The sequence below is a fragment of the Aythya fuligula genome, chromosome 6 (genome assembly GCF_009819795.1).
Source record: "Aythya fuligula isolate bAytFul2 chromosome 6, bAytFul2.pri, whole genome shotgun sequence".
NCBI lineage: Eukaryota > Metazoa > Chordata > Aves > Anseriformes > Anatidae > Aythya > Aythya fuligula.
The window spans coordinates 31612938-31636062 of NC_045564.1; the positions used below are offsets into that span (position 1 = coordinate 31612938).

General features: G+C 50.2%; 1 protein-coding gene across 2 annotated transcripts; it reads left to right on the top strand.

Annotated features, from left to right (window-relative positions):
• Positions 1-396: 396 nt before the first annotated feature.
• STEAP3 (STEAP3 metalloreductase) lies at positions 397-22174 on the top strand. 2 transcript variants are annotated; one of them, XM_032190260.1, is made up of 5 exons: positions 397-488; positions 11612-12092; positions 12510-13037; positions 14585-14749; positions 19983-22174. In XM_032190260.1, the coding sequence occupies exons 1-5, from the start codon at positions 445-447 to the stop codon at positions 20271-20273; spliced, it is 1509 nt and encodes a 502-aa protein (XP_032046151.1). In that variant the 5' UTR covers positions 397-444; the 3' UTR covers positions 20274-22174. The 2 variants fall into 2 exon arrangements, with proteins under 2 accessions (XP_032046151.1, XP_032046152.1); XM_032190261.1 differs by lacking the exon at positions 14585-14749.
• Positions 22175-23125: the final 951 nt, after the last annotated feature.

Sequence of the window (23125 nt, forward strand, 5' to 3'; positions counted from 1 at the left end):
ATGGGGAATTCAATGCAGAAGGCTTGCTGCAGGCCAGGCAGGGATGCACAGCGAGCCCCACACGACCCACAGAGACCTGAAACCTAAATAGGGAACTGTGTGGAATTAAATCTCCTTGACCAAGGGAAAAACAGGCAATGGCTGAGGGGTCTGTAATAAACTAAAAGGGCAGAAAAAGGGGGGAAAAAAATGCCTGATGCAGGAGGGCAGGCAGCAAGGTCCATAAAGCTTGGCGGTGCTCAATGATTTCTTTCTTTCTGCCTCCACGCCAGGCCGTGGCGCAGCAATAAAAGTGCACGGGACACCCCGTCAGGCCACGCCAGCCTCCTTGCTGCTGGCGGCACAATGGGTTGTTTCAGGAAGCCACGGGCAGGAATCACACCGGCCTCTGGGAACGGCTCAGGAAGCCTCAAGAGGAGCAGCTGCAGAAAGCTGTGCCCAAAGATGCTTTTGGGAAAACTTCGCAAAGCCTCTGAGGGAAGGGGCAGGTGAGGCAGCTGAGCAGAGAGAGAGCGGTTTTGGGGAGACTGTTAGTGAATACCTGGCGCTGCGGTTTTATTTGTAGGGCCATCGCTGGGAAGGGAGCAGGGCCGTGCCGAGCCTTGGGGCGGCTGCACAAGGACGGGGCTCCCTCTCCCCATTATCTACCCGCCGGCACAGGCTGTAGGGACAAGTGCACGGCCCCCGATAGCGCCGAGCCGCACCCTCCGGGCCAAACGAAGGCGCCTCCAAAACGCGCCCCTATAGCGGGGAGCCGAGCCGTGCCCGGCCTCCTGCCCCCATATAGGGGCGGCCGGGGGGGAGCCGTGCCGTGCCGTGCCGTGCCCAGCCGAGCCGTGCCGAGCCGGGCACATGGGCAGGGAGGGCGGAGCTGGCGACCTGACATCAGAGCGCCTCCCTCGCAGCCCCCGGACGGCTCCGTTCGCCCTCCTGCTGCCCGGCCCGGCGCAGAGGTGAGTACGGGGAGCAGCAGGAGGAGGAGGAGGAGGAAGAGGAGGAGGCGGCGGGGATCGAACCCGCGGCCCCGGGGCCGGGCGCGGCTCTGCCCGCAGGGGGTCAGCGGCACCCCCGGCGCTGCGAGCCCCCAGCCCCACGCTGGGACCCCCCCGATCCCGGGGATGAAACCCCCTCAACCCGAGGCTGGGATCCCCAGATGCCGGGGCTGGGATTCACCCGCAGGGCGTTGCGGAGGGGCTGAGGTTTGGGTTTTGCAGGAGCGGGGCGCGCTGCCCCGTGGCTGTGCAGGGCCGTGATTACGGAGCGCTCTGCCCGGGTTGCAACGGGAAACGCTGCGAGCTGGGAGCCTGCGGGGACAGCTCCGAGCACGGAGGTTTGGGGTGTGCTCGGAGCCCACCCGAGAGCCGGGGTTATCTGGGTGTGGGGCAGGGAGCTGCAGGTGGATGCCCAGCAGTGGGATGCGGCGCTTCTCCCTCGGAGCAGGGCGCGCTTGGCTTTCACTTTCTCATCAGCAGCTTTTTGGGGAGGGTAAGGACTTCTTCCAGCTCGGGAGAAATCAGGAACTGAGATATTAAAAATAAATAAATCTCAGTCCCCAGTGGGTGAGCGGGGAGCGGCTGCCAAGCTGCCTTACTTGTGTAGGGTTCCTAAAAGGCAGCAGGGTTGGATGCTCCGTGAGGTGGCTTTGGCATTTGCCCCGTGTCAGAGTGCTGAAGGGCGAAAGCTGTGAATGAGCTGGGGAGGCAGCATTCAAATAGGACTGTCCCATAGGCAAGGTGACCCGGCATGGGACTGTCCCTGCACGGTGACCCTTGCTGAGACAGCACGAGGTTGTGACATCCCCGTTTTGGGGAGAGCCTGGAGGCCTGCACCCTGCAGAGCCGGGCAGAGGATGGACGTGCACCAAGAACCCCAGGTCACTGCCGTCCATGTGCTCTAGATAAAACTGGTGCATTGGAAAATGTCTCCCATGGAGAGAAATCAAAACTGAGATGGCAAGAGAGGAAGGCCATCGTCTACAGTATCATTATCCTGCGGGCTGAGGAGATGGAGGGCTAACAAGATTTAAATACTACATCAGGCTTAAGATTTCTCCTCTCTTAAAATCTCATTTGCTATAAAACAAATGTACGGTAATACAGGATCCGATACTCACTGCACGTATTTGATTTCCTCCATAATTGTAGAGAAGAAAATGTTGGTGACTCAACAAGTCTTTGTTTAAAAAGAAAACACAGCGTGCCTCGGGAAAACATGCTTCTTGAAAGCATAATTTCTGTTTGGTTTGGGTTTTATTTTTGCTTTTTGTTTGTTTTGCTTTTTATTGTCAGGAACTATGCTTTGACTGCGACCTTGTAGCATTACACCCATAAATAGAAGCAGCTTTAGATTCATGGGAAACACATTTTTTCCGATGGTGGAAGAAGTAGGCCAGCCATGCCGGCTCTCCGGAGAGGTGTGAAAGGCACGGGCAGCCGTGGCAATGGGATGTCACGTAACAAGAATTAAAACCCACCAATTAGTTATCTAGGCGTTTACCATCACCGATTAGAATTACCTCTCCTGCCAACCTCACAATGGAGACAAGTGCTAATTATTTCTAAGCTTTAAGTTACTGCTTCTTCACAGGGTCACTTCCCTTGCAGTGGATTAAGCTGTTTCCCATCTGCATCTAAGTGAAATGTAGCTTAAATGAAAGGATAAAATGTTTGGAAAGCATGTCAGTGATGTGGGTGCTTACATCCTATTTCAAAAGCCCTTAGGTACTTTGGTGCCCAATCAATTGAACATTTTTGAAAATTTTGGCTAGGGTTTAAGGAGTTCAGACAAAAACTCCTTCCATTTTTTCCAAGTTCTCAGATTTTCGCTGCATTTATCTAAAGACTCAATTGGGATAACACTTGCATATGCATTTCAGTTTAGTTTGTATAAATACACCACTGTACTCTCTGAAAAATGACCTAAGAGTTCCCCACAGACCTCAGGCTAAAGGAATGGGGGTCTGTAGATAACGTGTCCACCAGAGAAGTATGCTGATCCCACTGATCATCACTAGCAGATACCAACCTGCACCTCTTCGGTTACTTAAAGTAAATGAACTTCTTACCGCGAGGAAGTTCTTGGAAAGGTGGGTGCAGGAGACAGTGCTCCAGTAGATCTCCCATTAAAAAAAAAATGCATTAAAACCCATGAAAGAGGGATCCCAGCTGGACAAAACCTAAAAACCAGACAGCACCAACTCCCTTGGCCAGCCACAGGCCCTCGGCTGTTGCGAGCACAGCGTGCAGCGCAGCACAGGATGGCTGATGGCTCAGTGGTGAAATATTTGCTGGATGCACTCGTCTAGCACATGCTGCATCACTGGGGTCCTGTGTGCATGGTGTGCACCCCTGCACCATGCTTCCCTCATGCTGGAGAACCTACCATGGAATTATTTTGTGCTGTTTTACCCAGAGGAGTTTCCTCCCCAGACACCTCTCCTGCCCATCGCAGCTGCTCAGCAGAGCAGGTATGTCCATCACATACCTTGAACCTACCCCAAAGGACGTACATTGTGTTTGGGAAAGCAAGGGCTGCGTTCATAAGGCAGCATGATCACTGTAGTCATTGTCCTTCTGTGGTTAGTTCCCAGTGAAGCCACCTATCCTCTTCTCTTGCTTTTCCTCCAGTTCCTCAGACAGTAACAATTCCTCCTTTCCTGGTGGTCTCAGCACCCACCTGAAAGAGTGAAGAAAAATAGACAGAAGCATATAACAGCTGGCCAGAACTACACATACACCACTGCTTCACAGCAAGACGTTAGCAGCTCAGTGTCCCTGAAGAAAAGGGACCGGGGGAATTCACCTCCCCAAAGTGACCAGCAAGACCCTGTGAGCTTCAGAGCTCACCGCGTGCTGTGCCTGGGCTTTGGGAGGTGACAGCAGAGTCTGCAGGAGCCGGGCTGACCCCATGCTATGGGCTTCACCTCCCCGCCACCCTCTCCACCACAGGGCCCTGTGCATCCTCTGAGTCGCTGCAAGAGGCAGAGCCAGAGATGCGAGGGCGTGCTGATCTTGGAGACCCTTCTAACAGGCGGCAATGGCCAAACCAAATGTTTGCATGTGCAGGCAGCGCAATTCCTCTGCGTCTTTCCTGGAAAGAAGTACGAGTTTTCAAACAGCCAGGGTCTGCCAGCTCCCTGGGGTGGCTGCTGGGCTCAGAGCTCGCGGCCACCAGCAGCAGAGCAGGAGCAGAGACTTTCCCCTGCTCGTTTCAGGTAGCAGCACCTCCTCCAGTCAGGCCTAGCTGCAGGCTGCCGTTAGATCTACCCCAAAAGATTTTGCCATCCATGATTTTGGCTACTTACCTGCTCTCTCTGCATTTCAGAAAGGGGAAAGCTCAGGAGCGGGTGCATCACTGAGAGATAGTCGTTAACTTGGAAAGAGCAGCAAGGCAATTAAGACCCCAAAAGAAAGCAATAGAAGCCCCCAGGACTTCGCTACAGAATTTAACGTTGCTGTAAACTGTCCCTCGATGATAAGCTGGGGAAATAACCTTCTTATTCAGGGACACATCAGCAAGATAAAGTTGTGTGTGCTATGCCTGTAGCACGGGAGACGTGAGCTGCTCTTTGGAGGCAAATTTGGGAGAGGAGAGTTTGGGGATATCTGTGACACAGCTTGGTGGTATCTGCTTAAAAGTGTGTAGTTTGGATAAAAACAGTCAGCCAAAAGTTTGTTTTCCGGTTTAGTCGAGTCACAGCCAATATTGCAAATGGGTGATTTTTCTGCCCAGCGTCAGCACTGCCCATTTAACCTCACCAGGTGCCAACAGGCTGTTGCATTTCTATAGGAAAAACGTGGCCAAAATGTCTGAGCTTGCGTGGGAAAAACCGACTTAAGTCGTTCCAGCGGAAAATTCTGGGAGCCCTCTCTCCTCCACTTTCCCCTGTTTTGAAACATGTTTTTGAGTTCTGCACATGGCAAAGAACATCCTGTGGTCAGGGACGTACCTTTGGCTTCAAAAACCAACATCCTCAATATTCATCAATGTTTAAACCAGAGGGTGCATGGAGCAGGGGGGGGGCAGCGCCCGCTTTGTGGGTGACCCAGAGGAAACGTTCGAGAGGAGAGGCTCAGAATTAAGGCTGTGACAAACTGGAGGGAGGGTCTAAAAAAGCAGGGCACGAGCTGTGTCCCGTGGGGTTGGACTGACCGACCGTGCGGACAGCGGGTGAGGGACTGGCCAGGCAGGGGATGAGGACGGGGACGGGGTTAGGGGCATCACAGAGCACAAGTCAGCGGTGCCGTGTGGTTGTGCAAAAGCAAACAGCGTGCTGGGAGGTAGGAGCAGATGTGGCATGTGGGGGAAGCGGCGTGTGCTCCCGCCACTGCCTTTCGGGGGCTCAAATGGAAAATTCAGCTCCTCCAGGAAAACATGAAACTCATCCTCAAAGCGCAAAATGTGTCCACAGAGAAGGAGGGGGTGAATCACATGCTGTGACCTTTGGGGGTTAGAAAGGAAGCAGCGAGGGAGATTGATTCACTGGATCAAGAGACGCTGAGGGGAGAAAGCTGGGCTCTGTGTGAACTTATGGAAGTGGTTTTAACAACTGATCTGAAACACCAGCCCAGGGGTTCGGAGAGGGATGAAGGCACAGCATGGTGTAGTGGCAGGGGCATGCTGCAGCCCCGGGAGCCCACAGCAGGTCTGTTCCCACTGCATGGCCGGGGACAGCCTCAGCACCCAGCAGTTCCTGCCCGGGATGTCCCTCTCTGGCAAATGGGGACCTGGGGGACCCCGCTGCTGGCATTTCCTCATTCTTACCGCCTGGCTGGCATCCCACGGAGGTTTGCAACATTGCTTTTCTGAATGAAGCAACACAGACCGTTGGTTAATTGCATTTGCTGGTTCCTGGTTTACACTGGTGGGGAGCTAGCTCAGTCTGTTTTGAAAGGAGTAAGAGGGAAAGAGGCAGCAAGCCTGGTTTTCCCCTCTTCCTCCCTCTTCTGCAAGCCACCCACAGAGCAGACGTGTTATTTCCAGTCAGCCAGGACAGGACTAAGAGTTATCCTGAAGTGTGAGCAGAGCTGGGGTTAACCAGCTTTGGATAAGCCCTTTTATTACTTCAATCTGTGCCAGTCGTAGCAGGTACATGGTACTGGCAGTGCTCTTTGTAGGGACTTTCTGGGTGTGAGAGAGACTTAAATGCTTTATTTTCCTTGGAAACAAAGCAGCTGTAGCCAAAAAGTAGGTATTTCTATGGACAGCAAGACCTGAACAGAAACTTCTGGCACTGAATGAATCTATCCAGCTGTGACTTCTTGGTGTGTCGACTTCATAGAGAATGCCAGGCTCTGCAAAGAGGAGCTGCAGGGTTGTGGTTTTGTGGTCAGTCCGGGAGGTACAAAGGTCCGTGTCTGCAGACTGAATCACCTGGGGGCAGAGACCACTGCCATCCCTCAGCCGTGTGTGTACGTATGGGACCATGCTCCATGGCACACAGGGACCATCACGGTGCAGACACCAGGACATTCCTTGTGTGGAAGTGCCTTTCATCAGTGCCTTGATGAAGGAAGAGCTCTTCTATATCACTTGTTACCTCCTGCTGCTTGACCCCAAAGCTTATTAGTGTATGTAGATAATAATCATGTGCTTTATCTCAGATAACCCACAATGCTGAAACTGAAGCCCTGATGAGGTTCTGTAAGGACATGCACCAGGTTGAATCTACAGCTACTCAAGACTCAGTTGTGGTCAGTCTAAACAAAATCTGACCTCAGGGGATGACACAGAAGTGGTTATTGTAGCCAAGGTGCTGCCTGCTAAGACTCTGTACGTGATGCTGAGCTCGGAGATGAGGCTTTATGCAAACAGGAGCCAGTTTCATTGTGCTGTACAGCACCATTACATGGAGCTCCTTATGAGATTGCTGCCATGTTCTTTGGCACAGTTTGACTCAGTGATATCTTTGAGATATTGTGTTTGGTTTTTTGTTTGTTTGTTTTTAATCAGAGCTATTGTAAAACTAGATTGACTTTTATCTGCTAAACGCTAATACCAAGACAGTGAAATGGATCTCAATTTGTTTTTGTTTTTCTAAAAAGTAAAGCAAAGCCTGTGCCTTGCCATGATGGGTACATCCTGGTCCAGGGTTTACAAGCCAAGCACCACCAGACTATGTATTATGGGAACCAGTGAGGCTATAGTTCTCTGCCCAGAATAACTGAAAGGGTCCTGAAAAGATGGTCTTGTTGTTAAAGACGTGGCCAAGGATATCAGGGTCTTCCCAGGCAAATGTGCTGGAGCCCTGCTATCATTGCTATCTCAGTCACCACAGTCTGTGGAGGGTGGATAACGATAGCACCAGCTTTCCATTAGCAGTGGGGTGTTATCTGAGTGCAGATTGACGTTGCTGGGAGTGCAGCCACACCTGGAGGGGCTCCTGCAGCCCTGCTCAGCCCAGAACTGCCGTCCTGCTGCAGAACCCTGCTGCATGGCAGCAAAGCTTTGTTTCCTGGCACCGAGCCTAAGCTAACAGCTTCTGCCAAACCTCAAGTGAAAAATACATCGAGTTATCCTCGCTTTTCTTCTGCAAGAGCCCCTCCTGCCCTCCACCTGGGCAGCAGAGATTTGACTGCTTCGTTTCACCCAGCTTTTGTCTGTCTGATCCCATTCTTTGGGGCAGGAGCTGCCTTCTATCCAGTTTTGGTTTGGTGCCTGGAGCTCCTGATCTTGCTCACTGCTGTCACCGCTATTGTACTGCAAATAATAGAAGTCATTGAGATGCAATAGGTGAACTGCAAGCAGTAACAAGCACAATGCATCTGGGTGCAGCATCCCCAAGCAGTGATATAAGGGTGTCATTAATAGTCTAGCTGAAGGGCAGCTTTACTTTGTATTAGATATTTTAATTACGGAACTGCTTCCCGGTTAGGAGTGAAGCTAGTTTACTTCCACTGGGCTGCGCTTTAAATCATCCCGCAGCTTTCTTGGTAAGACACCGATCTCCTTGAACTTCACACGCCGTAACTCAGCAGGGGTGCAGTTTCCTTGATGGGGAAGATCAATAAATGAGGTTTATCCAAGGCTGCGGTATAGTAAAGCTGTGTCCGGCCCCTGTGGCTTCCACCCCCGGGTGACTCCACAGTAACCTGGGTGGGCTGGCCTGGCCGTGAGGAGCCAGCCTTGGCAGGGAGCGTTGCGGGCAGGGTTTGTAGGTAAATGTGAGCACGTTTACCCCTGGCTTCACAGGGCCGAGCCCAAGGTGAGGGGCAGGCGACCTGGAGAGGAGCCAGGTGGCAAAGCAGGGTGCTGAGGGGGCGGCAGAAGCGGGACTGGTGGCAGGAGAGATGGGGTCTGTGTGTTCTGCAGAGATACAGAAGTTCAAAAGAACTGTTACCTAATCACAAACTCCATTTCCCAGCATCTGTTAGCCAGAGACCACGGCATTTCTCTCAACAAAATGTGTTTACTGCCATAGAGAGATTTTCTCCCCCTCCCTCACAAGAGTCTCTTGTGGCGAGAAGGCGTGAGGTGGCCATGGCTCGTGGTGGCACAGCGCCGGCGCCAAGCAGGGACAGACCCCTCGCCAGAGACCTGACGGGCAGCATATGACCGAAATAACAGCACAAAAACCCACACCTCCAGTCCAAAGACGTTCTGAGGAGCCTTGCTTTTTAACTGTTGTGGTGACTTCACAGGCTGTTTGGTTCTGTCAGCCTTTTTAATCAAAATAACAGGGGGCATCGAGGCTGTTTACCCCCCAGCACTGCAAACACCGCAGTGCATTTTCAGCGGCAGTAACAGGACGGGCAAAACACACCACAAGAAGACTTGCTTGCAGCAGGATCCACATCCCTGCAGACCCATTTCATAATCACCTGCTCTGTTACCCTGAACATTGATTCCTCTCCCCGTGGCCGGGAGCCAGAGATGTGTCTCTATTGCAGGGTAACAGTTTGTGCACACAGGTTGTTGGAAAGGAGGGGGTTGCGTAGGCAGGAGAGCCTGTTAAGCTAAACAATAGCTCTGGCCCTAGAACAAATAGTGCTGGCCACAAATAAATCTAGGTGGAGCAAGAAAGTTTCTTAAAAGAGAAGCAGTGAACTTTTGATAAAGTGCCCGATAAAAAAGGGGAAAAAAATCTTTTGAAACAGAGCTGGCGTATTTACTGTGTGGTTTTGTGGCCTGGTTGGTTGCGGATGAAGAGGACTGGCCTTGCTATGTTGCTCTCAAGCCTTCTCAGGATCAGGGCACAAGGGTTGGCATTGACCTGAGCTCCTACCATGAGGTTGTTCTTCACTTGGAGAAGTTCTGGGTGGTCTCTTCTCCATCCTCACCTACCTGTTTCTTTTTGCAGTTGGCAGGCCCTGTCTCCTCTCTCACTCATTCCCTATGGGCCTTTTCTAATTTTATTCCCTCGTCTTTGCAGTGGAGTGAGCAGAACTGCAGTGTGCTGTTCGGTGTATGGGCTTATACAGTGGTATAGTTGTTTTTTTTGTTGTTTTGCAGTGACTGTGATACATACAGGCTATACCTAATGCAGGTGAGTGTGCGTAGGTAGCAGCCTTGATTAACCCGCCTGACCTGACCTGCATAACCAAGTCAGCCTTCAGGCGTACAAATCCTTCCATGGGTCTGGAACAGAAGCAGAAACCTTCAGAGTGAAATATGAATAATTCTCTCTTACTCATCCAGCCCATGAGAGGAAGTCTACGTGATATGTAGAAAGCAGAGAAGAGGTGTTCTTAAAGGGGAAGAAAGCTTGTCTTTTCTTGGCACTTGTTTATCTTCCAAGAGCACTTCTTCCACATACATGTATCTTCTGACTCTTGGTGAGAGAAAAGGAGAGCAGACAGAGAATAGTGAATTATAATTTTTAAGGTCCATCTTCTGAAGGTGTTTGTAGGCTTTCCATGACGGACGGGGCTGAGAGACCAGAGATGGCAGTGGCTGTTGTATCAGAAATCTCCCTGCCTGGTAACTCAGGCTGTGTTTGCAGTGTGACTATCAGGGAGCCCTGAGCTGGTACCTGCAAAGAACTGTGGCTCTCAGATCTTTTTTTTTTTTTTTTTTTTCCTGAGTGTTTTTAACAAATTTACAGCTCATTAAAGCATACTGATAGGGCTTTTTATATGCCCATATGCTGCACTTGGCATGTGCCAGCAGTCAATTTTGGTGCTCAAGCACTTTGAATGAGGAGATCCTTCTGCACATTTCTCATAATAAAGATTGACTGTACTAAACAATTATCACCCATAAACTCCATCTTCTCAGTATTCAATCCCTTTCCCAGCTCACTTATGAGCATGTTGAACAACACAGATCCTTGGGGATATCCTTTGACAACCCATTCCCATTATGAAAATTATTTATTTATTCTTACCCTTTGTTTCCCATTGGTAACTATTCATGCAGGAGCACCCTTCCTCTTTGTACCAATATTGCTTCAATCCCAGAAGAGCATTTTCAAACATTTTTAGAGCATTTTTAAACATAAAGAACATTTGCAAAAGCCTATGAAAAACAAAGCCTAGTGACTAGGTCACCCTGTCCGAGTGGTCACCTTCACTTTCAAAGACCTGCATCAGCTGTAAGGCCAGACTGTACTCTGCCAAAACCAACTGTCTCTTTCCCAGTATTTCATGAGGCTGTTAATTCTGCTCATTATTATTATTTCTACCAGCATGCCCAATAGCAAAGCCATGTGTCCTGGTACGTAAGTTCTCCAGGCCATCTCCTGAGCACTTTAAAAGTATGGTGCCACATTTGCTATTTGCCATTCTTGAAGCATGAAGGCAGATTTTTGTAGGTGACACGTCCCGTGAACAGCCTGGCAGTTCCCTGATTGAGCTTCTCCTGACCTCCAGGCTTGGCTGGCTTGCTGCTGTTGAGTTCATTGATCTGCTTAAAGCCCCTTCATGGTCTCAATATCTAATCTGTTACGGAGAGCAGAGTGTAACAGGGCAAAATTCATTAATGTTTGTAAAGCTCATCAAGATCTTTCATGAGCAAATCTCATCATATTTTAATATATTGTTTTAAATGTCATGAGTAAGTTCTCATTATTCATTGAAGAGATGAAGCAAACAGACCCAAATATTGGAACAGGCAAAGGCTGCAACTCTCTTCATTTACCACTTCTAGGATGCTTTCATTTCACCTCAAACTCCTTGCCTTGATTCTGCTCCCACAAATCAAAAGCACCCCTTGCCACTCCCAGATGTGGGTTTTGAGATCCCCCTGGACTCCAGGGCTTTCAAGAAGATCTCCCCTGGTTCCTTGGGGTTCCAAGAGCTGCCATTGCTGGTGGCTGTTAGGATTGCTCTGGCTTTGTAGTGCGAGGTGAAGAACCACAAAGGACAAATGAGTGCAGCCAGCAGGTGTTTGATCACTCAAACCAGGGAAACTCGTTCCTAAAACCATCTCCGTGCGGTGTCTTGTCCCCCTCCAACGGTGGCTGGACATTACTGCACACATGCTGGCAGGTTTAGCAGATGGGTCCTGGGCTACTGGGACCCAGAGCTGTATCAGGGATTTCCTTCCTTGCCCAAGACCTCATGCACTTCTATTCATGCGGCATAACTACATTTTCCCCTTGAACACAGCTGTGGTCTGGGCATCTGCAAGAGCTTCACAGTGAACTTGCATTTCCCCTTGTTCTTCTCCCCAGGATGTCCGGAGGAGACATGGCCAAACCCCTCCTTGGCCACCGGAGCGCGGAGGGTGACCCCACGGCGCCCGCAGCCGGCCGCACCATCGGGGTGCTGGGGAGCGGGGACTTTGCACGGTCGCTGGCCATCCGCCTGGTGTGCTCCGGCTTCAAGGTGGTGGTCGGCAGCCGCAACCCCAAGCGCAAAGCCGGCCTCTTCCCTTCTGCGGCAGAAGTCACCTTCCAGGCTGAGGCGGTGAAGAAGACGGATGTCATTTTCGTGGCGGTTTTCAGGGAACATTACTCCACGCTCTGTGACCTGGCCGACGTGCTGGTGGGCAAGATCCTGGTGGATGTCAGTAACAACACTGAAATCAACCACCACAAAGAGTCCAACGCCGAGTACCTGGCCTCCCTGTTCCCAGCCTGCACTGTGGTCAAGGGCTTTAACGTGGTTTCTGCATGGACGCTGCAGTCAGGTGCCAGGGATGGTAATAAGCAGGTATTGTTTTCTCCTGGCAAGGGCTAAATCCACAGTATTTCAGCAGCTGAGGCCTGACTTCAACAGTAAATGGCCTGAGGCTCCCGCAGGTTCTGCATTTCTTTGCTCAGAAATGAAATACCCCACTTACTCCTTGCTTTGTAGTCTTTGAAGTCTCTGTGTAAGTGAAAAGTACTATTTATTTGTCTGCTTATCTAAACACAGACAGTAAAACAAACTGGTGGTGCACACATGAAAGGAAACCCGTCCAGGAGAGAGGTCCTTGGCAGCCACAGTAAATCCCCATCAGAAAGCCTGCCAAGAAGCAAGATGCTTGGTGATAACACGGGCTTCCTTTAGCATAGCAGCCCTCCCGCCACACTCGTTCCTGCAGCCTGATCTCTCTTTGCCCTGTGTGTATCCTTCCGTTTGTTGCAGGTCCTGATCTGCTCAAATAACCAAGAAGCCAAGCGCACCATTGCAGAGATTGCTCAGGTCATGGGATTCACCCCCGTGGACATGGGCTGCATGTCCTCAGCCTGTGAGATCGAGAACATTCCCCTGCGCCTCCTGCCAGCCTGGAAAATCCCCATCTTTTTGTCTCTGGGGCTCTTTCTTTGCTTCTTCACGTACAACCTGGTGCGGCAGGTCATCCACCCGTACATCAGGGAGCAAAAGAACAAGTTCTACAAGATACCCATCGAGGTGGTCAACACCACGCTGCCCTGCGTGGCCTACGTCATGCTGTCCCTCGTCTACCTGCCTGGCGTGCTGGCAGCCTGCTTGCAGCTCTACTATGGCACCAAGTACCGGCGTTTCCCGGATTGGCTCGACCAGTGGCTCCAGCACAGAAAGCAGATCGGCCTCCTCAGCTTCTTCTGCGCTGCCCTGCACGCCGTGTACAGCCTGTGTCTGCCCATGCGCCGCTCCCACCGCTACCAGTTAATCGAGACGGCCGTCAAGCAGGTAACGTTGGCACCCTCCAGGTGTCAGCACCCCTAGTAATCTTCTGCACACCTCCAGATGTCGGTTAGCAGGTTTCCTATCTCGGCCTTTGCACTCACTTTCCAAAGCACGTGGGGGAAGGAGCTGTTATCTCTGTGAGCACTTCTCTCACGAGGTAACTGTGCCCCGCTGCGGCACGCCGTCCACGAGGCACACACCCATCCGTCCACACTAAGGACCAGGCACACTAGCGGGATGTTGTCCAGGTGTTTGCAGCCAGGTTTAGGATCAAAATCCCTCATGCCAGTGTGCCAGAGGAGCATAAAGAAGCCTTTGAATCGAGCATTGCCTAGCACCTGGCTTGCCTGAGATTAGATGTCCAGGGGAATCCCTGTTTGCTCGCACTGACGGTCACAGCAGATGCCTGCTGGAGAGACCAAGCCATAACCCTGAGGATTTGTTTATGTAGGAGGTGTGTCCTCATTACAATGTGCCTCCAGGAGCATAACAAAATATTGGTGAAGAGCTGGTCATAGTCTAAGGGAATGAGGAAATGTAAAAGTACTTTATTGCCTTGTGGAGGCTCTCGGCAGTGTTTATCCAGCATGGGATTGCCAACCTTCAGGCAATCCAGCCAGCTCTGGAGCCTGGCAGTGCCATGGATCAGTGTGACTGCCCTTCCTCTGCCCCTGGCTTCTTGCTGCTCCTCCCTGCTTCTCCTGGGATGGCAGAAGAAGCTTTGTGCAGCTGAGAGGTGAACCAGATCGAGGAACTGCCCCCAACCCAGTCTCCTTTCTGTGCTGGGATATTTTCCAAGCGTTCCTCACTGCGGCCACCCAAACGCTTATCCCAGCACAGAGGAGGGAAGGGGCTGTGGAGGCAGCTAGGAGCAGGGTGGCTGGTTTTGGCAGCAGTGCCTGCTCAAAATATCCATCAGATGACACCCCCAGCCTCCCAGTTCCAGCCTGGCACAGGCCCTTCTCGATTGCCAGTTGCACATTAATCTCGGGCAAGCATCCTCTGTTCATTTCCCTTCTACCTCCTGTTTTCTAGCAACATCTTTGTTTAGTAAATTAAACCCATTTAATGGGCTAAAGAGGATGGTTCTAAATGTTGTTCTCTGCCATGCAGCATAAAGCCCATCTTCCTTTCCATTAGCATGAACAATTTCCCCCCCCAAAATGCACTTAAAATGAAGGTTATTAGGAGACTGCTGCATATTCAAGCATCTGTATTTGTTTTCATGGCTTTAAACTGAGTTCTTATTCCAATTACCTTTCCAAATGCAACTTTGGGGCTTGCTGCTGTGGTTACAGGCTGTGGGAGCTGTGATCATCCAGCAGTTCTTCCCAGCAGGCTTCAAATCTGACCTAGCTGGGACAAGCAGCAGGGGGATAAAAGAGCATTTTCACACCTCCCAAAAGGCAGAGGCCAGTAGCACCGGAGGTGGGTCTAGGAACCAGCGTTCATCCAGGGAATCTGCTTCCAGAACCCAAACGAATACAGATAAAAATCAATTCCTCTATTCCTAAGCGCTCCATTTTAACGAAACTTCATTGTCATGCCAGGCTGTGGAGAAGAAGATGAATATCTGGGTAGAGGAGGAAGTCTGGAGGATGGAGATTTATATCTCTGTTGGAATAATTGCCCTGGGCTTGCTGTCGTTACTTGCCATCACTTCACTTCCATCCATCGCAAACTCTCTCAACTGGAGGGAATTCAGTTTCATCCAGGTAAAGTTGACATTTGCCAATGTCACCAAGTGATTCTGCAGCCAGGGTCAGGCCCTCACACACCACAGAGGGCAGGGGTCGGCCTGCTATCCCCACACGTGGCCACCTCTGCCACTCCACACATCCCTGGTCGGGATGTGAGCCCGGCAGACACCTCGGGGCAGCGGGATGTGGTGTGTCCTGGAGACCACCCCGCTGTCACGCAGGATGCGTGCCGTCTGCTGCTGTGTCAAGGGAAGGGAAAATGTAACCCATCGTGTGCGTCCACGTGGCGCTTAGTGGTGAGCTTTGCAAGAGCGAGTCTTTAATGTGCTGGCTGAAATTCTTCCTCACCCTGCTTCTAGCAGCATTAGCCAGAGATCCTGAGCAAAACCAGCCTGGACTTTGCCTGTGGGATGTCCCCATGCAGAGTCCTTGAGGCTCCTTTCCCCCTCACTCTGTGCCCCCGAGGAGCGCTGCTGTTCACAGGTTCACAGCTAAAACACCCCTGAAGTCACACAAAGTAGAAAGGCAGAAAGCCTCGGGGCAGTTTAGAGAAGGCAGGGTTATTCCCTTCTGTGCTCAAGGTCCCCCGGGAGCTGGCCGTGTGTCAGCCATGCCCAGCAGGCTGGAGGTGCTGCGGGGAGTTTGCAGGCAGATAACAAGCCAGGGAGACAGCTGGTGCAGGACACAGATCCGAGTGATCAGTGAAAAGTCCCCGTCTTCTAAAATGTGAATTAGGGCTATAAGGGTAGTCCTTCTTTCTCCAGATTTTCTCAGTGGTTTAGGAACCTTCTTCCCACTTGCAGAGATGTCCAGATCACCAGAGTGACCTGAGTACCCTGTGTGGGACATTCCCCAAAGCTCCCAGCACAGGGACACACGTGGAGCCAGGCTTCAGGCTAACAGGGATAGCAGGAAATAAAACTTCTAATACCCTCTGCACTTGAGACCAAATTCACCAAATTCAGAGGCCTAAATCCCGTGATTAATTGTTCCTCCTACACTGCCGCTACTTAGCCTGCTCCACGTTTCGGGTGATGCTGCAGTGACCAGCGTGGCACCCAGCACACACAAACCCCATGGGACACATCCCCCAACACCTCCCCTGCGGAGCCTCTCTACCCGTGGCACCAGTGCACGCCCAGGGATTAGGGGATGCAGGGTTAGGGCATGCGGAGGTGCAAATCTGTCACTCATTCTCCCCTGCTGAAGCTCTTCAGCTGCACATAAATAATTCAATATTCATTAGAGCAGGAGTTTGAAGCTTGCTCTCCCACAAGTGCCCTGATCTCCAAGCTAGCAAGTCAGTTAGGGTTTTTTGTGGGTGTTTTTTTTTGGTGCATTTTTTTTTTCCTCCTATCTTGCTGTGGGCTGGTGAGTAATTATTTACACTGCGTAGAAGAGCCTCACCTGGAGAGCTCGACCCCAGGAGATTGTCCCTCGGGGAGAATAGAGATCTGGCTTTAAATATCTCTTTCAGACCGGACAACGGGAGCATATTAACGCTCACCATCACATCTCAGGGGAGGGCTGCAGCCGCCGAGACAGTGGATAAATTCCTGTCCTGGCTTAGGCATCTCATACCAGGAATCCCAAACGAAGGGAAAAACTTCCTTGCAGGCTGGAGTGAGCTTTTGAAGCTTCCTGCATCTCCCTCTGGCTCCCCAGGCAGCTCTCCTGGTGGTGCTGGCACTGTGTCATGTAACACGTACATTGTCTCCTACCCGTGCACCTCACACAACTGTCACATCTCTGCCCTCTGTGATCCCTTCCCAGCTCTCTCTAACGATATGTCAGCAGTGGCACCAGACAAATACGTGACACTGGGCTCCAAAATAGCTCTTGGCTGCCCCACGTAGTGGCTGCCTGGCTTAGGACATGGAAATACCACTCAGAGCTCTTTCTGTAGGTGCGGGATGAGGCATGGCAGCGCTACACAAGCCCCCAGCTGAGGACATGCAGGAGATGCATGGGTGGCATTGTGCCTGAAAGGGAATACAGGTCTCCTAGCATGTTAGCTTCCAGCTCGTTTGTTTTTGTTTTTAATTAGAAATACTTTATTATTTTTTTTCTTCCATAAGTTGGTGATACTTTTCTCAAGTAAATGAATTGGAGATAGGGGTGCTGCTCAGGACAGCCAGCATGTGACCCTATTACAGTGCATCAGAGGCATCGTGGCTTCCCATAGAAAAGGGAGTAACTAGGTAACAGGAATGATTCGTATGCAATTCAACTTATAGGAGACATTTTTAATGTTCCCCAGTGATTTACGAATCCAGTCTAATTGGCGCAGAAGTAAAACATGTATGATTGCCTTTACCTCCCCACCCTGAAAAGTCCTCCTGAAATCTGAAGGTTGAATTGACCTGGTTTCTTGCTTAGCTCCTGATTGCAGGATACAAAGAATCTGTCATCGGACCCTTTCTGGCGTTCCTGTCAATGAAACCAGAGCCAGAGCCAACTTCCACACAGCTAATGACTTTTTAGGACTAATGGCAGCAGAAATCAGAAGCGTATTTGGGTCAGGAAGGGGTCTTTTGCTTCGGATGCTGCACTCATTTCTAAATGAGCCACGTGTGACAGAGTCACCTCTGCTGATGCATTGCAGGGAGCCTTCCGGACACTGAGGAGATGGAGGAGAGAGAAAATCAATACAGAACAGAAAATGCATGCCAAGCCTGCATTAGGAAGATGCCATCCTCATACAGCCATCACTCTGAGGGCTTTAACACCTTCCCTGGCAGGCGGCCCCATATTCCCCACGCTGTGACAGTGCAAAAATCCCTGTTTAAAACATTAAAGTTTCACAGCCAGGAGCTACGTGGAGAAGACAAACAAGACCAGAGCTTCCAAACTCTGGCTGTGTCAGGGCAAGGCATGTGGACAAATCAGCCCCAGCATGGGGCTCAGAGCTGCAATCTGCAAAACTTTTTTGTCTTCTCACGTGCCTGCAGCTCGAGCCCTGCCCTGTGACAGCCTGCTGGGTGGCTGCAGCTGTGGGGCCGGTGTGCTCTGCAGAGCTGCCAGCCCCGTGTCCAGCTGCCAGCCCCGTGTCCTGCTGCCACCCACTTCCCCCAATTTCTTACCAATTAGCTTTTTTGCTCCACGTGACCCGCCGCCTGCACACGAGGCTGGGTCACCACGCAGCTGTGATGGTGTGGTGCCTCTCATCATACTAATTTCCACTTCTGCTCTTCCCTGCTGCCAGCAGCAGTTGAAAGAGAAACTGCAGAGGACCAAACTAATTATCTGCAGCTCTGCTGCACACGGAGCCCCGGACGGACTGACCCCAAAGGCCACCCGTGCTGCCCGGTGCAGAAAGCACCTGCTGCCTTCAGACTGCACTGTCACCTCTCTCCCTGCCCCGTTTTACATCTGTGCTCTGCCAGATTAGTCTCACGCTGCTACTTCCAGCCTCTTTCCACCCAGGGATGTTCTGCCTGCTGGAGGGAAGCTAAGAGTCAATAAATGATGGATGAGCCACGGGTCGGTTCCCACTGTTAGGAGCGTTACCTCTTTCAGCTGCAATCGTGACACGTTCCAGCAAACACCTTCATTTTCCCAGTGAAACAAATCTTGACCCTGTTCGGGTTTGCTGCCTGTTGTTACTTGGGTTTAGGACTTAGATGTGGCTTTGGGGAAGAAGGCAGCCTGGAAGACAGGGTGGGGATGCCCACAGGACAAGGTTAAGCTCACAGGGCTGCTGCTGGCTCCGGGGACGACCTTGAGCAGCGCTCAGCTGTGGCACGGAGAGAAGAGCTCCCTAACTTGGCAGGGTGCTGGGAGGGTGACATCTTGGCTAGGCTTACAGGCACCCACATGACGGCCTGATAGGTGCTGTAAAAGTAAAGTACATTGATATGGGGCACATTTTAGAGCTCTCCTTTCCCTGCCCACCCAGTTCTCTCAGCTGCCGAAATAATTTGCTGCAAAAGGTGGAAGAGACTTGATCTAGCTTGTTGTTAGCAGCACGGTGCACTTTAAAAAGTTATCTGGGTTTTAAAACTGTTTGTCAGTGACCACAAACAGGAAGGGATGTTTTGAAAGGAGACATTTTCCAGCTGAGATTCTTTTTTTTTTTTCAAGAGAATGTGACAGGTCCTTCCTCCTGTTTGCCCCGATCTCTGCTCTCCCTGCTGTGCGTTCTTTCCTGGACATACCTGCAGGGAGACAGCGTTTCTTGCTCATCTCTGATTGCAGCAAGCCAGGGATTTCAACTTCTAAAGGCTTCCTTCCCTAAGCTGGGGACATCAACAGCGTGTGGTGAAATTTTTCCTATCTGGGCATCTTGAAGGTTGGTTGTTACACAGGCTGAGACCAGACAGTCAAAGCTGGGCAGCAGACACACACATTTGTGCACCACAATTTTGGATGCATATTTTTCTTTGAAAGCACAGCCAGCGGCCCTGGGGAGGTGGCAGAGGTGTGTGGCTGGGGGGACCCTGGCAGCTGGAGCTCAGCTCGGATCAGACGAGAAATAACTGAGGGGACCAGTGGTGATTGCCAGCTGGCAATATTCAGGCAAAATGTTGTCTCTGTGGATGCTCAGAAGCCAAAACCTCAGCTGAAAACAGAGCAAGTTCAAGGGGCTGAGTCCTTGCTGCCTCCTTCAGTGGATAAAGGGCTCTTGGCTCCTAGTTCCAAGGGTTTAGTCCATCACATAGCCTCAGGGTTCAGCTCACGAACCAACACACATCTCTAGAACAGAGAAGGAAACCCATCAGGGCTGTTGCTCACCTGAGACGGGAGCACTTCAGTTTCTAGCTCAACCTCAGCACGCTGCAGTTTTCCTGTAGGTGCCAGCAGTTACCTGCAGATCTCTGCTAGGCTTCACCGACTTCTGACAGTGCCAACTGCTGCTGGGTAGCTGCGATGCTGTGCAAAAGGTGTGTGCTTTCCCTGGCTGGCCAGCAGCCCCTGGCCATTGCCAGCCATGGCAGAGCCAGTGCATTTGTGAGCTCCCCACAGTTACGGGCTCAGTGGGTACTGGGGCTAGGGCTCACCCCTCGGCTGGGTCAGCAGCATTTTCCAGGACACTCCTGCTGAACTAGTATCACACTTAACCTCTGATGAGAAAAAGAAAAACACAGGCTGGCACGCTACCCATGAAAGATTTCCAGTCACATTTTATTCTAGCAAAAAAAAAAAAAAAAAAGGACGGGAATCCTCATTGCTTTCTCCGGACTGTGTACCCCTACAGGTGAAAATACCAGGTCCTCTGCTAACCCGTGTGTGTTTCTCTTCCTTTTAGTCCACCCTTGGATTTGTTGCCCTGCTAATCAGCACTCTGCACACCCTCACGTACGGATGGTCGAGGGCCTTTGACGAGAACCAGTACAAATTCTACCTGCCTCCCACCTACACCCTCACGCTGCTCGTCCCATGTACTGTGATCCTAGCAAAGGTTGTCTTCAGCCTGCCCTGCATCCACCACAGACTCGTGCGAATCAGGAGGGGCTGGGAGAAGGGGAGATATGTGAAGTTTGTTCTGCCCAGTGCAACAGGGGAGTATTCGAGCGGGGAGACCTCTAGCCACGTCTGACAAAGCGCCGGGGCGACGGCGGATTTCAAAGCACTATCGACATTTCTATAAAGGTGTTTCTTTTTCTTAACTATATGTATGTTTTGGTATAATTATATTGTGGGTAAAGAAATAAAATTTGGTGACTTTAGAAAATGGGCTACCATGACAGAGTTTAGACGGTAGTATTTAAATGATATTGCTGGTTTGCTAGGACAAATGTGGCCTTAAAAATCACCGTGAAAGCTGAGCTAGCAGCACTAATACACAGAAAACTGATGGATTCTGCCTCTGGTGGTGCTGACTAGCAGCTCTCCATACCAGTACTTCTCTGTTGCTCCCCTATCTGCTATCATAAATGTCAATGCTTTTGTTCTTCTTTTACATATGAAGGAACACAGATTTTCTGGGCTTTATGATAGCAGAGACATCCTGCCTCTTCAGAGTCTGGATCAGTGTAGGTAGTGAGGTTTAGAAACACAAATCAACTCTGGATTTGGTCCCCTCACAGAACTCTGTAGCCGTGTAAAAGCAGAACAATATCTGTGTTGTGTAGTGTCTGCGGATTTTAGTAAAGGTGTCCAAACCTGACAGCAAATCCAAGTATCCTGCTTCCTCAAATAGAGCCAGCAGTTCTGGTCCCGTAAGCTGTGAAGAGAGTTACCAAAAAGACCTGCAGCTTCACAAAACTTCATGGAGGAAGCCAAAACCTTATGTCAAATAATATGGTGAAGGTTTTTTAAATCATAGTCACCTGAACGTGCCCATTTACACAGACAAAACAGCAGCTCTAAACCCGCTGGTTTCACTAGCAGTGATAAGGTCTTTGAACTGTCTTGCAAAAGGATCAGTGAGTTCTTGGCCACAGCATGAAAACACAGGAATTGCACGTTTGGGGCACCATCCTTCATTGCCTTGCACCTGATGAAGGCACTTCCTAAATCACAAAGCTTTTCTTCTGACTTCACACACACACTTTGGATGAGGTATGGGGCAATGAAGAATTCCGTCCTAATTTAATTTTATACCTCTCACTTCCTATCCCTTCAAGCCCTTGCTCTTTATCAGAATAATCCTTTAGCTTTTGGACATCCAAATAGAGAATGGACGGCCATTCACAAAAGCTCAAGCAACCAAGATGACACTAGAGGACTACCTCAGCAAGGTCAGGCACAAGGGCATGGGTGTAACAGCCTCATTTTCCTACAGCAAAGTAAAAGATACCACTCAGTGTTCAGCATTGCTTTGAAAAACAACTGTCAGCACCAAATGAGGCATTTGTGGGACCAAAAAGCACCTGTTACAAGACCAGTTAATACAAAAAGTAAAATATGGATTGATTCTGGGGCAGATAGGCTCTTCTACAAGCCAACACTTTCTGTAACCAGAATGATTCAAGGACAGAGGAACTTCAAACTTCCCTGTTTAGTCTCAAATGACAACCGTGAGCAATGTTCTCCAAGCACTGCTCAAGCTGCCAATGAAACGGAGGGGTTTTAATTTGCGTAAGGCTTACAGTAAAGTCTCCAAACACCACTTCTTTTCACTGAACAAAAGGAAATCGGCATGAGGGAAATGCCAAGTTTTCACAATCAGCTGATTTGATTTATTTATTTTGGCAGCACAGGGAAAGCAGCAGTCTTTTCCTCCGTCCCTTTCAGGAAGCTGCAGTTATTCAGGTTTTCCCATCCACCTCCAGAGCCCAGCCCAGATCAGCACCTGATCAAATCACTCACCGAGCAGATTGATTACCCAGCGCTGGTTATTTGTGGTTGAATGGTAGCCTAAGCTTCCACACGGATTTCAGGCAGTTTCACATGAGTAAAATCCCACCCACTCCAGCTTAACTCATGTTTGAGGGAAAATTGGATTCAGCAAGCTTGTTCCTAGTCTTCTCTTCCGTTTCACCATCGAGCAAAGTCAACATAAAAGCACAAGTTTGCACATTTTCTGTTTACAATAAAGTATTCCAATGTTTGGATCTTTTTTTTTTTTTTTTTTCCCTTTTGGCCAAGCTTATTTTCACATCTTTAGGTCAGGCAAACAGAAGAGTAGGAAGCAAGGAATGAGTATTACACAGGCTTCCAGGGGGAAGGTGTGGTTTTATTGCGAGACTCTTGAAGGCTAAAGACTCACCTTTTTGCCCAGCACAAGTGAGGATTGCTTTGTTTACAAGATTTTCATACCCACATGCCCCTTCCCACTGATGGCAAAGAGACAATTGTCACGAGCAGGAGCTGGCTGTGTTGGTGAGGCAGCACAGTGCTTTCCAGACATGTCCCAGCCCTACGGACAGTTCAACACTCCCACAGCATCTAAAAAAAGGCCGATCGGGTGCCTTGGGGTGAGGCCCCGTGCCAGGCCAGCACTCTGGGCAGCCACTCAGCAGCTCTTTAAAACCTGAAACCTATTCCTGTTACTGCAGAGCAGCATTTCTGCTGGTACCCTCTGTAGGCATCAGGTCTCTAAAACCTTTGACACACCAGTTTGGATAATTGATTCTGATTCTGGAATACTGAAAAGCAATTTGAGGTGCTTTTGAATTCCCTATGTATCCCTTTGTGGAGAGGGGATTTAGTGAGGTTAGCAGAAGATTTCCCAATTAATTGTTTTTAGTACATTCTGTCTCTCTATGTATATAAGGACATACACAAACTTATATTACTGCAGAGTATATAGGTGGAGTGTAAATTCTTTATATTTTTATTTACTGTCTGCCTCTGGGACAGGTAAGAACCAACTGAAGAGCTGTAAGAGTAAGGCCAGTCTTAATCACTGGCTTCTTTAATTATATAAAAGATATTCTGAACAGGTCCATACAATTATATCAGAACTCATTTCGTTTTTTCTCCATCGCATTTCCTCCACAACCA